General features: G+C 38.8%; 1 protein-coding gene and 1 long non-coding RNA gene across 2 annotated transcripts; one reads left to right on the top strand and one right to left on the bottom strand.

Annotated features, from left to right (window-relative positions):
- Positions 1–4,120: 4,120 nt before the first annotated feature.
- LOC116802269 lies at positions 4,121–5,233 on the bottom strand. Its single transcript, XR_004362638.1, has 2 exons — positions 4,868–5,233; positions 4,121–4,572 (listed from the first exon to the last, which is right to left on the bottom strand). It is a non-coding gene; the product is annotated as an uncharacterized LOC116802269 (long non-coding RNA).
- Positions 5,234–7,925: 2,692 nt separating this feature from the next.
- LOC6617796 lies at positions 7,926–9,159 on the top strand. The gene is made up of 4 exons (XM_032727245.1): positions 7,926–8,111; positions 8,179–8,269; positions 8,330–8,422; positions 8,493–9,159. The coding sequence occupies exons 1-4, from the start codon at positions 7,962–7,964 to the stop codon at positions 8,702–8,704; spliced, it is 546 nt and encodes a 181-aa protein (XP_032583136.1). The 5' UTR covers positions 7,926–7,961; the 3' UTR covers positions 8,705–9,159.
- The last annotated feature ends 879 nt before the right edge of the window (positions 9,160–10,038 follow it).

The raw sequence follows: 10,038 nt of genomic DNA on the forward strand, positions 1-10,038 counted from the left end.
AATGTCCTGGCAAACAGCTTCAATGCAGTCACCAACTCGGCTGTCTGATCCTGTCACTCCCATTGTGTTGCGTAAAAAATGCAAAGCCAAACGGGGCTAGCCGATATTAACACACCCTTAAAAATATTAAATTAAAAAAAAAAAGATAAAAAGATATGGCTAAGAAAATGTTAGGAAAATGTTCTAAATTTCTTTGTATACTTATTATTTTTAGATGAAAGTTGCTCATGTGGTAAGTACACTTTAAATAGATTTTTTAAATCCCGCTCTAAAAATATAAAGATTTACGTAAATTTATATATTATTACTAGCTGTATTCATCTTCAAAAGCTTTAAATACCCCCAAAAAGGGTATAAATCCATTTTATAAACCGCATTCAAGTCAAAAATCAATAAGGCTTTATGGCTGCTCCTGTTGTGATTCTTGTTGTTTTTGTTGACCGTCGGCATTTGGCGGGGCAATTGTTGCATGTCAATGTGTGAGTGTGTGCGTTTGTGACCGGTTAACTGTAAACGAGGAAATAACTCAGGCGGCAGTTGAAAATCCAAACAATATTAAATGGGAAAAAACTGCGAAAAATGGAGGAACGTTGGCATTTTCAAGAGGAAATCAAATATTTTGCTTTTCCGGTTTCTGCCAAGCGGATGCGAGAAATATAGTCCAACCACAAAATATTTAAGCTCGATTATTTCATTCAAATGCTGTTGGAAAACCTCTAAGCAGTGAAATGTTTAATAAAACACAAGCAGGTGTTTATCGGTCAATGGTGTAAGTAAAGTATTCAGTGCAAATTGTGCTATGAAATATCTAATAACAGCCCAAACCTTCACTTTCTTTTATTAAACCTTTCAGGCCATCATCCTTTCTGTTCTGCCGACAAATTCACACAGAATTTTTACCCGCGGCTGTCAAGAACTAGCAAGCTCAATAAATCAAGCTTTGATTGCTTTTATCGACAGAATAGCAACAGAAACTCAGACAGAAGCGAATAGAAATAGTAAATCACTTTTCTCTACGGTCAAAGCAACAAATAACACTTTTGAAATGGCACGAGTACTTCCACAAACACACACAGATACATATGGCAATGAAAAATTGTTGGAAATTCGGCTGAATTGAAAGAGGAAATTGTCAAGGCGTGTTTGGGGTTTCTACTAAAATGTTGTTACATCCATTACGTATACGCATCGTAGACAAAAGCGAAAGAGAATCAAAAGGGGCGAGTCGAATGGCGAAATCAAATATCAAATAATTGCTGGCCATCTTGAATGGATGCCAAAAGAGCTGAGTTGGCCATTTATTCGTATTTACACAAAGGCAATAAGAAGTGTCGTCTAGGAATTAAACTTCAAACACTATTAATGATTCAGCGCCACGGTCCTGGCCATGAAATGCAATCTTGAAACCATTTATTTTAGTTAATTTTGCAACTTTTCAGACCAACATTTTGTCATTGGAGTTCTCATTAATCAATGGTTTGGCCAGAGGCTAAGAAGGGTCAACATTGACATGTATTTTCCGCTCATGATTGATGCAACAATGTCATTCAAGGATTGTTGGCCGTCCTCAATCGCTGGAAGAAGCAAATATCTGCTCCAACACGTTTCGCATTGAAAATGTCCAGACAGCTACTCCCCTGAAAGTTTCTCTGGGGAGTATTAAAATTTTCTGCGCCATTTGCCCGAACTGCTGTGCTCCCAGGACAATGAGGATATGGAGTTGGGGCAGAGGTCTTAGCAGCGGCCAATAACCTTAACAGTACATTGGTCCCAGTTTTAACAGGGCCTGTTAGGGATGCAAGAGTACCAGGGTAGTTCTCTCTTAAGAGAACTGTTAAGGATGATTTTGTCCTTAAGATAAATAGATTTAAAAGAATTCATTGAATTTAGGCTTAACATAAAGTGAATTTATTTATTCTGTGGCTGCCGAATAAAGATAATTTTAAATTTGTACACAAATTTGGTATTATTTGTAAGTATTAGCTTTAGAATGATACTATAGTAAAATCTAAAAATATACCTTATCATCTCATTATCACTACCTACTTTATAAATAGAGCCAGAGCATATCAACCAATTTAATCAGCACGCTGGCTGCACATGAAATCGCCGACATCTAGACTTTAGTAAAATATAAAAAAATAAAGGAATACAATCACAACGGCACAGACACCGTATAATCTTCTCATTGCCTAACATTCCATAAGCATAACATTATCTGCTAACTTAAAAGAGCCAACAACAATTGCAGCGAAAGAGAGGTGTCTACCAAAGAGAGTGTCTCTGCGTTTCTCTTGAACTTGAAATTGAAATCATTTCGCATCCTCAACTTCTCTTAGACTTTTTTTTAACATTTTCAGATTAGCTCTAGAAACGCAGATTAAGGTAACTAAGAAAGGTAAGCTTACGCATAGGGAAAGACAAACTACGTTCTTTAATCAATACGAAATTGATAAGAATTGAATCGAAAAACCTTGAAGCTACCTAAACAAAATTGGCTCGGCCCAAAAGTCACAAACAATTTGAGTTTCCAAGGGTGAAACTCAAGTAAGTGAGGCAGTCAGCTTCAAGGCAAATTTTTCACAATGCGACGAAATATAAATAAAAAAACCCAACAAATTGTGCATGAAATGATTCCCAGGCGAAGGCCCAAGAACTGGACGCTACATATACATACATAAGTATGTATATACTGTATCCCCGAGTCATTTGAAATTTGCACAAATGAAAATTGTGGCTGTAAATTGAATTACCCAAAACAGCAGCAGCAACAACACTGACTATCGCAGTGGAAACAAAACAATAAAAGCGCCGGAAAAGGAATAAAAGTTGAAAGGACGAAACGGGCCTCCTGACTCCTTTGCCATTGTAACCACCAGCTTTTTTTATCCACCAACCTACCCAGCAACTTCTTTCTAAAATAAATAAGAGCAGTGGAGGAAGAGATGAAGATGAATTTGGTGGTGTTTTTCGACTAAAAGATACCTGCTATTATATACGGCGTAATAGAAAAAGAAGGACATACTCCTTTGATTCCTTAAGCCCAGAAATATATAAACAAATATAACATTTTTAAAAGTTAGAAATATTTTTAAGATTCAAGTATTAAGGTAATTTTGATAAAGCTTTTTAATCCCGAGTAGAAAACAATGTTTAACTTGCTTGTTTTTTTAGTGAAAATATATTTCTTTTATGCAATATCTTAGAAAAGAATAGACATCCTTTTCCGCGATGAATACGGGGTAAAAATAACAAAAATAAGTGGTGGCCACTGACTGCAAAGTCAAATGAAAAACCCCGCGGGGCTGTCTACCACCCAACCAGGCCGGAGTTGCCCCACGATGTTGTCACATAAGCCACGCCACGCTGTGCGACCTTAATGAGCATCCCAGACATATGCCATGGGGCACGGACCAGGAGTCTTGAGCCTTGGGCCCTGGCCAGGGGGCGTGGCGCGGGTAGCGGCGGTCAGAGGTTGTGGGCCATGTCCCGGATGCCTTTATCGCAGTCCAAATCTCTATACTACCGACGAACGTAAATTGGTATGTTTAGGTTGCCCTTGAATTGCCGCATTGCGGGTGGGAGGGATTGGGTGGCTGGATACTACGCTCGTATACGAAAAAGGACACCCCTCGCCATATGTAAATGTCTTCATTGTTGTTCATCCCAACACTGACACTGACAGTTGCCTTAAGGAGGGTTGGTCCGCTGCGAAAGAAATAAGGAACATATGGTGGGCATATTGAAGGACCTCGCTTAGTGAGGTAAACATGAAAATAAGAAGGCTGTGAACTGTGAAACTAACATGAAATGAACTCCAATTTTAATTTAACTTTCATAATCACAATTGTACTACTGTTTATGGAGTACGTTTACAACATTTTCCATCCATTTAATTAAATACATAACGCCTGTGATCCATACGTGATTTTTAACCAAACATAGAAAGCCGCAAATGAAAATCATTTCGAAATAGCATCGACCAGAAATTCGTTGCTGGCACACTTCCCATTTTGCAGCGGTACCACATTTGGCAAACACCCTCCTTTTCCGTTCCCACAAATGCCCACAAATCTACGCGAGTTTTCCTCCGCACTTGTTGATGTTAATGCACATTACGTATACGCACGCTGGACGTTTTTATTTCTCTCTTTTCTCGCTGCATTTCGCATTTTGCATTTTGCATTTTGCGATATGCAGTTCGCCGTCTGCCGCATAATTCTTATTTTAATGTTGCACTTTAGGCACATGCCAAAAATGAGATGCTTTTTGGACGAGGACGTTTGTGTAAATGAGGGGAAAAAAATCCAAAAAATCTCCAGACAAAATACAGTAGAACTCTGCTTGTGCCACATTTCAGTGCAACGCTGATTTTCGGTTTCTCGTTACAGCTGCGAGTTGCAAGACAAGAAGTTGTCTAAACAACTGCAGATCCATGTCGGCAAAGTGTTTATGCATTTCGGGCGAGTGTTCCACGAATGCTGCTGACGTCAGCCGTGCCTGCCAAACGAGTCTTGTGGGAACAATTCGACGGAGAAGTACAAGATGTTGGCCATCTATCCATACAGCGAACTGCAAATGTAAGAACTTCTTGATTATCCTCTAAAAAGCAGAAATACTTCAGTGAAGATAGTCAAAATTTAATATTTTAATCTAATAATTAATATAGTTTTACTTTGAGAAAGGAGAAAGAAAATCGAAAAAAAGAGTCTTTATTTGTAAACACTTAATGAACATTAGGCAACTATTTTGTAATCAAAAGTGCAACTTTTGATTACCTCACATTAAGTTCCTTCCTCATATTGGAATAATTATTAATATAATAATAATATAATAATAATTTAATGCGTAGTAATGAGATACTCACAATTTTAAACAAATCTCTTGTGCATTTGCAAATTTAATGGTTGTAATGCTCTTAAACATATTATGCAAATGGATTTAATTAAAGCGAATGCTTTTTAAACTTCATTTTCACTCTTTTACTAAATTTGGTCAATTTGCATAGAAAGCTGATATCCGCGAGTTAAATCTTTTTTACTATACTATAGCTGCATAATCAAAGCCTTTTTCTATACGTGTTTCTCTTTTTTTTTTCTTTAGCCCGAATTTTTCTAAAGTTTTTAAAATAACATGCCTGTCCTGGCGAAAATTTTGTGCGTTGTTCGGTTCGCTTCTGTTTGCTGCAGTTTTGCTCGATTTGCGGCAAATTAAGTTGGCCTGGCCAGCAGACCATGCCCACCCAACGGAGCACACCCACCCAACCACCAACCACCAACCACCACCCACCTCCCACTGCCTTTTGGGTGGTGCATTGTTCACGACGTCGTCTGGTTTCGGTTTTCGGCTTCGGATTGGGGGTCTGGGGTCTGGCTGCTGCCCAAAAATGCAATAAAATTAAATGTTTTTGTGTAAAAACTTTATGACTTTGTGTATATGTTCGCAACACGCTCAACTCTCGCAGCAAGTTTTCTGCGTTGTTTTTTGGACTTTTGGTCGGACGCCTGGCCTGCTTTTTTTTTCTGTGGCTGATTGGCAATTGTTTTTGCTCCGGCTCCGGACGTCATGCTCCTCCTCTTGGCGATTTTCGTGGTGGTGTTGGAGCTGCCGGCTCGCATGTGTTGACAGTAATTAATTTAACTGGCATAAATGAAATTTATATGAGCAACACATTTTGGGACACTTTGACAGACGGCGAATGTCATATTTTTTCAGCCAATAGGCTTAAATAATAATGCCAAATTCAGCTAAATATGTTTAAAAACAAGGAAGCAAATAAAACAACACATAAAGTATTGTTAGTTATATATAATATTCAATTATGTTACTACATTTTTCACTGTAAAGTACAGTTTTTAATGTATTTAGACTTTAGCTTTTCTTTTGTACCTCCTCTCGTAATATAATCTTCATAATTTGTAATCCGTATCGCCATCATCTGCCGGACTTATCTCGTCATCAAATTAGCACGCTCGATCCCAATAAGAGGCCCCATCCATAACTCAAGTAATTCCCGACGTCCCACCAATTATGGTTTCACTTTTCGCCCTTCGCCGAAAGTTTTCTCTTCTGCAGCAGCCGCAGTTCTCTTCGCGATGCTCTTTGTTGAAAGGCGGCTGGCGAGGTGAAATCATCGAGTGGCAGGCACGTTCGCCCTTCAATTGGGGGGCGTGCGAAATGCATCATAAAAATCAAATATGAAATATAATTTTTAACAGCTCACGCTTTTTGACAACATCATTGAGGAGCTGCTCGAGGTGTGTCCAACTAAATGCTTATTAATTATGAGTCTGCAGGCTGGCATACCATAAACAGCCGGCCAAGTTCGGCAAAAGTAATTAACTCAATTATCGCTGTAAAAAGAAAACTTTTTTCGCCCAACTGTCGTAAAATAAAAGTTACCAGAGGAGTGAAAAACCGAAAAACCAGTCATAAACAAATTAAGCTGCCGACTCCAGTAATATTGAACATTATATCGGGCACGATACTTGTAATTATGAAAAAATGCAAGGGGACAAGGGAAAAATAGCCATCCTTTCAAACCGTATTAACCACTGCAATGCACAACATCAAGTTAAATATTCAAATCCCGTTTGACCTACTGGTCCAGGGTATATATTCATATATCCACCCATATTGTCATGTTGAAAAACTATTTAAATAGCGGGGGAAAAGTGGGTGCACAACTCCCGCGATTGATTCACACAGTGAACTTCCGCAGCCAACGAGCAAACAAAAAGTTTACGCTTCATAGCACAAATTGAATAAATCATTTGACGTTGTCGAGCAGTCAAGTTGGGAAAATTGTGGGCGGGGGCGGAAAAACCAGGGCTAAAAGTTCGTGGGTTCACATAATTGTTGCGCAAAACTGACCAAAAATAAAAGCCCCTTCATAAGCGCTAAATTCGGCAAAAGGAGGCGGCGAATCTGCACTTATTTAATTGAAAATAAATAAATGATGCTGCTTAATGGCCTTAGAAGTGAAGCAAAACAATTTGCAGCCTTGAAAATTTATAAGATACAAATAGATTGGATAAGTATCTACATTTTAGCAGCGTTAGCATTTTATATTGTTAGCTAATGTTAATCTTATAACATTATGTACTTTTTGTATGCACTTTAATGTTTTAGGTTTGTACTTAAAAAGTAAAAGTAATTAAGTTACATGGGCACCTTCAACATTCAAAAGTTCTGATAGCAACTCATTTGACCACAGATGATATTACACTTGTCGTTACAAAATACCTCCACTTGCACTTTATTAACTGCATTCCTTAACTAAATATGAAACTATACCACTTGGAGTTTCTGCCGCAGCACGGCCACTGGGGAATGGAGCATCGTTTGGCTGGGCAGGAGCAGCAGATGGACCACACCTCAACCAATTCCATCAGAAGGACCATCAGCACCACAAGCCAGGGGACGGAAAAACGCAGCGATGGAATCATTCTGGCGACTCAAATGGTGACTTACAACTGGGCACCAAGGCACATCGAACAAGGCTTGTCGAATCGTTGAACCAAATGGCGATGACATAAGCGCATCAGCAGCTGGCGATGCAAATGCATATGCAAATGCAAGTTGCTGGAACAGAAATTGCACGGACCAAGTTAATATATATGGCCAGACAACGGCGGAGTGTAATTGCGAGTGTCCGTGCCCCGTTTCCGATTCCGCTGCACGTTTCCGTGATGGAATATGTACACACCTGCGAAAAGAAGCGAAAACAATCATATCGTTGAGGCGTCATTCGTTGTGCAATTCCCCCGCCCATGGAAATGCTCAACAAAAGTCAAATAAATGCAGTAAATACAACCAAAAAAATGCCACATGTGAGATTTGGCTACAATGAAAAGCCAGGTAGACGCTTTAAAATCCGCATCGAATTCATTAGCAAACCCCTATTAATGAACGAAATAGACGTTTATTCATTTTAGAGCTATTTTAAAAACATTTCGCTGATGCACTTGACCTATTTAATATGTGTGGCAACTGTTCTGCCTATTCTTCCGCATTTTTCTGAAGGACAAAAAAGAACGGGTTTGGTAACCGCACTTGAGGTAAAGAAATGCCTCAATGTTACAATCCTAAAAAATGTGAATAAAAAAAAGGTGAGATGTGAATGTTAGAAGTTATTTAGCAAGTGCTTCATAAACTGAGTTATTTGATTTACATTAGTTATTGGGTATTTGGTTCGCATATGCAACAACACCAGTGAATATACCCGTCTATAAACGTCGTTGTTCATCGTATAATGTTAAGGAAAGTAGTAAGTTTTGGATGTCACATTTTGAATTGCATTGTATTTGATATATTTCAATTTTGTAAGCCTATTTCGATACCAACATCGTGTATACGGACTACAAGCAAGTGACTATCACCTACGAATGCAAATACAACGATATGACCATGCTGAACGATCGTAAGTAATTCACATCAAATAGTATTTTTTAAAACTATAAAATTATTCTATACCACTCCATAATTTTCAGTTAAAATCCGCGTTTTAACACGCACTCGAACCCCTGCGGTCGAGAATTTAAACAGAGCCCTAATCTTTCTAGATTCACTTTCATTCCCAATAAGTAAATTGGATTTCCTCAAGGCGAAAGCATTCTGCTTTGAGTGGTACGAGTTGAAATACCACTTGAAACCCCGACCGGGTCGATTCAATGCGCCCGTCAACCGGGTTTGGGATCATTGACGATGTGGCCGTTGATGACAGCATGAATTAATGCATAACTATCGCTAATTATTACAACATAATCAATGGAGGAGCTGCAGCCGTGGAGAGGAAATCGTATAACTTAATTAGCCTGGGCTGGCCCAACCAAAATCAATTACCAACGACAGTTTCACTTGACTGATTGGGTCCGGGTCCTTCAAGGAACCCAATTGTGCTGATTTCAGTGTCCTTGCTCCCAAAACTCACACAGAAAATTATATAAATATATACATGTGCATATATGGACACATAAAGAAAATATAGACATCCTATTCCACTGATTTGAATTCCATTAAAATAAAACTATTTGGAAAAACACCATTCTTTAAATGTATAATACATCAACAAGATGAATTTACTTACTTACAATAAGCAAACTTTATATTGAAGTGTCTTATTGCTTAATAAAAGCTACTTTTCTAATAACAAATATATATTATAGATTTACCACTTTATTTTCCACTGTGTACACAGCCACATATGGATAGCAGACAGCCTCCTGGTATCGAATTGATGCCTTGCCCATTCTGGCGACGCTTCAATTCAATTTACCGAAGGGGATTCCTCTTCCAAAAAAAAGGGAAACTTGGAAAATTCTATGGGCCTCCGAAATTTGTGTGTCTCTGCCCATTTTCATTCTCACATTTTTTTTCCCGACACGGCTGTTTGGCTTCCTCTTGCCAAATTGCTCGGGCCAGTCTCAAATTGGCTTTAGGGTCCTGGCTGTGGGCAATAAAATCAAACCCATACTGGGGCCCACTTGGCGTATGCGTAACTCACAATTATCCCTCATTGTGTGGGCGTGTCCCCACAGGCATGACGATGGGGGCATGGATAATAGTCACTAGCCAGGGATAATTGTCATTGTCATGCGAATTTCGGATCCACAGGACATGAGAATCTCGCTTCCGGCTACAACAGCTATGTATACCCCAGGCCAAAAAGCGCCCGGGGACAATCCAATTCTCGAATTTCCATTTGCATTTGCATCTGTCTGAATGCCCATATTTTGATACTAATTCGTTTGGACTTTAAACGGCTTCCTCGACTGAGTTAACCCACTGTGACATTTCGTTTGTTTGCAAAATTGAATTGCTGCGGGGTTTTTTGGTTAATTTGCTTGGTCCTTGTGAATAATTAACGTGAATTTTCAAGTGAAAGTCGAACAAAATATTAGTAAATTGTGCGTGGTAAACAGACCATATTGGATGTGTTTAAAGATTTTTAAGACACGCTTTTGAGATAAGTAAAGCCAGAAAGATTGAAGTTAGGAGTTGATATTGCTTTTGGAACTTGATATTGTCTACTCTACA

This window comes from Drosophila sechellia, chromosome 2L (assembly GCF_004382195.2).
Source record: "Drosophila sechellia strain sech25 chromosome 2L, ASM438219v1, whole genome shotgun sequence".
NCBI classification, from domain to species: Eukaryota; Metazoa; Arthropoda; class Insecta; order Diptera; family Drosophilidae; genus Drosophila; species Drosophila sechellia.